This window comes from Hordeum vulgare, chromosome 5H, assembly GCF_904849725.1.
Source record: "Hordeum vulgare subsp. vulgare chromosome 5H, MorexV3_pseudomolecules_assembly, whole genome shotgun sequence".
Classification (NCBI taxonomy): Eukaryota; Viridiplantae; Streptophyta; class Magnoliopsida; order Poales; family Poaceae; genus Hordeum; species Hordeum vulgare.
The window spans coordinates 508,549,733-508,553,446 of record NC_058522.1 but is presented as its reverse complement, the minus strand read 5'-3'; the positions used below and the strand labels follow the sequence as shown (position 1 = coordinate 508,553,446).

The 3,714-nt window shown below is 62.4% G+C and overlaps 1 protein-coding gene across 1 annotated transcript; it reads left to right on the top strand.

The window, feature by feature from the left end:
* Window positions 1-516: 516 nt before the first annotated feature.
* LOC123399331 (cation/H(+) antiporter 2-like) lies at window positions 517-3,432 on the top strand. The gene is made up of 2 exons (XM_045093746.1): window positions 517-844; window positions 965-3,432. Exons 1-2 carry the CDS (start codon window positions 680-682, stop codon window positions 3,251-3,253), a joined length of 2,454 nt encoding a protein of 817 aa, XP_044949681.1. The 5' UTR covers window positions 517-679; the 3' UTR covers window positions 3,254-3,432.
* The last annotated feature ends 282 nt before the right edge of the window (window positions 3,433-3,714 follow it).

Below are 3,714 nucleotides of genomic sequence, written 5' to 3'. Positions count from 1 at the left end.
CTTCTCAGTGGTATCTCGTGAGCTCAACTTATAGTCAAATGATGGTTCACTGTTGACTTGACTTGTAACCTTCGTGGAAATTTGTGAAAATTTGGGTGGTGGACTTGACTCGCTCCTGCTCGGAAAATCAGGTGAACACCTAGATTAGAGGCCACACATGGCGCTTGTCTAGCATCCAATGCCGCCCGTTCAGAACAAGAAACATAAGTTTGATAATCTCAAGGAAGAAAAGACATACTACAATCGATTTTCATTTGTACGAAGAGTAAAAGGAAACAGCATGGAGTAAGAAAAGAAAAGAAAAAGGCTCTCTTCTGCCATGTGATGCAGGCCGGCCCATCATACGTACGACAAGGCCGAACAGGATGTCATGGGCCCAGTTATGGAGGACGAGCCCCTCAAAATGAAAGTTATGGAAGACGAAGCTTCTTCTTGTGATCTTGTCTCCTCTTTTGAACATGGTCATCCATGACCATCTATTGCCAAACTGATCACCTACCTCACGAACTCCGACGATCCCGGAGAACATTTTCTGGCAGGACCACGGCCGCGCAATCATCCGCCGCCGTCGACGGTCGACGTTGTCACCATCCATCCGCAAGCGCGCGCCACGAACGGGAGAGCAGGCCAGCGAGCCGGACGACGGAACTGAAGAGGAAGAAGGATTGATCAAGCGGCCATGGCGAGACCCATGGACTGCGACCTGGACCGCGAGCTCCAGAACGTGTCCCTGGACACCCTCTTCCTCATCATCCTCCAGGCCGTCGTCGTCGTCGCCCTCGGCAAGTTCATCCACCTCTCCCTCCGCCGCCACAACCAGCCCAGCGCCATCTCCCAGATCCTCGTACGCACCCACCCATTGCACGCACGCACGCATGCATGCACACGATTTTCCTTCTTCTTCTTCTTCTCCCGATGGCCATGCGTATGAACCTTTGCTCCATGGATGCATGCATGCTTGCAGGCGGGGATCATGGTGGGGAGCCTGGGGCTGCACGAGGTGATCGTGCACGTGGACGTGGTGAACGTGGAGGACACGTACGGGTGGTACGTCTCCCAGGCGCGCATCTTCTACATGTTCTACGTCGGCCTCGACGCCGACGTCGCCTCGCTCTGGAACGACAAGCACCGCTGCACCATCGCCACCTACGCCAGCGTCGCCACCTGCCTGCTCCTCGCCGCCTTCGTCTCGGGGGGCATGTACGGCAGCATGATGCACACCCCCGTCCGCTCGCCCGAGCTGCTCGCCGCCGTGCTCATGCTCACGCTCGCCAACACCTCCTCCGTCGACGTCTCCCGGATGGCCGCCGAGCTCGGCCTCACCGCCACCGCCACCGGCCGCCTCGTCGTCGGCGCCGCCATTGCCACCAACGTCATCTGCATCGTCGGGGAGGGCGTCTTCTCCTGCATGAAGCTGGCGTCCGGAAGGATCCCGGGGTACAGCGCGTCCCAGCGGCTCGGGCTCGGCGTGCTGGCGCTCTTCAAGGTCGGCATCGTGCTCGCGCTGCTCCGGCCAGCCGTGGAGTACATGAACCGGCGCAACGCGGGGCGGCACCGCATCGGGAACTGGGAGCTGGCGCTCATCCTCATCGCCGTATCGTACATCGGCGACTTCCCCCGGCGCGTCGGCTTCGACGGCATGCCGGCGAGCCTCCTGCTGGGGCTGGCGTTCCCCAGGGAGGGCCCCGTGGCGAGGACCCTCACTCACGCGCTTGCCTACCCGCTGCACGCGCTGGCCCTGCCCTTCTACTTCGGGACCATGGGGATGCGGCTCAAATTTAGCGCCATGTCCGGCGCCGTTGTCGTGCCCGCCACCCTCCTCACCATCCTCGGTCTCATCGGCAAGTGCGCCGGCACCATGGGCGCCGCCAGGTTCCTCCACATGCCGCTCGGGGACGCCGCGCGCCTCGGCGTCCTCCTTAACATCAAGGGCCACGTCAACATGATCGACATGAGCTTTGCCAGCTCCGAGGGGATTTGGGCGGAGCAGGCGCTGATGGCCATGGTGATGGGCAGCATGATCAGCACCGTCATCGCCGGGCCCGTGTTCGCCGTCGTGTACCGCAGGGAGAGGGAGGCGTACCTGTGCAACGGCCACCGGACGCTGGAGCGGCTGGTCCCTGACCAAGAGGAGGAGCTGCGGATGCTCGCCTGCGTGCACGGCGCGCGCGCCGCGCCGGCGATGCTCAGCCTCGTCGAGCTGCTGGCCAGCAAGCCCGCCGTGCAGCCCGCTGTGCACGTCCTGCACTTCTACGACGCCGCGCGCAAGCACGCGCGCGCGGGCACCGGCGGCGCCAAGCGCTACCACGAGCAGGTCCAGCTCGACAGCGACAAGCACTGGGACCGTATGGACGACGCCGCCACGCAGGTGAACTGGACCGTCGACTTGTTCGCGTCCATCACCGGTCTCGTCATCCGGCAGATCGACACCGGCGACCGCGGCCCCGTCACGAACCTGAAGACCATCCGCCGCTGCACGGAGGAGGTCCACGCGGACGTCCTGCTCGTGCCATACCACAAGGAGCAGCACTACGACGGCAGGATGCTCTGCCGGTGGGAGGACCGCCGCGAGCTCAATCTGAACGTGCTGGAGCGCGCCCCGTGCACCACCGGCATCCTCGCGGACCGCCCGTTCCGGAGAGGCGGCACCAGCTTCCAGCTGCCGACCAAGATATCCACGAGCGAGGAGACGCCGGGGAGCTCGCGGGACGACCGGGCCGCCGCGCCGACGCACGTGGCCGCTGTCTTCCTCGGCGGGCCGGACGACCGCGAGGCCGTGGCACTCGCCTGCCGCCTCGCCAAGAATGACACAGTCCACCTGACCGTCGTCCGCTTCGTGGGGCCCGGCAAGCACGACCACACCGGCGTCCAGACGGCACGCGGCGACGATGACGCCGACGGGGAGGTGTCCGTCGTGGTGGACGATCCCGACGAGTGCTGCATGGCGGCGCTCCACCGCGAGTACGTGGCGAAGGAGCTCGCGTCGTACGTGGAGAAGGCGGTGGGCGGCGGGGCGGACGTGGTGGAGGCCCTGCGGAGGATGGCCGGGGCGTACGCGCTGGTCGTGGTGGGGCGCGGCGGGCGGCAGCCGGCAGAGCTGCTGGCCGGGCTAGAGTGCGGGGAGATGGGCCCAATCGGGGACATCCTCGCGTCGGACGAGTCGCTGGAGATGGGGTCCGTGATCGTCCTGCAGCAGAAGAAGGCCGTGTCGACGGCGTTCGGCCTCGACCCACCACCGCCGGCAGGGGTCTGACGCCGCAGTGCAAATTAAGACGTAGAAAGTATAGCTGTGTATATTTAGAGTCTAGAATAAATTGTGTACTTCGAATTAATATAGTGACACGTCTCAGTTTGGCTGGAATTTTTTTTTGTTCAGTTCAGCGAATAAGCACCAAACAGGAAAGAGATACTCCTTATCAGTGCGTGGACAGTTTGTTTTCCTGAAGCAAATTAAAAATCTTTGCAGGAACTGTCTATGAAATATGTTCTCTCTCCTAGGCTCCCGCGAAGCACTCGTGGCGGGCGGTTCCTAGGATTAGATTGATGTATGGGTTTGTGATTGATGATCGCGGATCCAATTCCTCCTCTCCTGTTTCTCTTGATCTTCTTCTGCCCCTTCTGGGTTCCGGTTGCTCTCCGTTCCCTCGCTGTTCAGGGTGATTAAGGGGCGTTCTCTGGTTCGCCGCCCACCCTTAGCAGGGGCGGGTCGTGCGT

Excerpts from the sequence above, each read along its gene's own strand:
- LOC123399331 (XM_045093746.1), top strand. The coding sequence starts at position 680 with ATGGCGAGACCCATGGACTGCGACCTGGACCGCGAGCTCCAGAACGTG. Across the intron at positions 845-964 it reads GCGCCATCTCCCAGATCCTC|GCGGGGATCATGGTGGGGAG; the intron begins GTACGCACCCAC and ends GCATGCTTGCAG.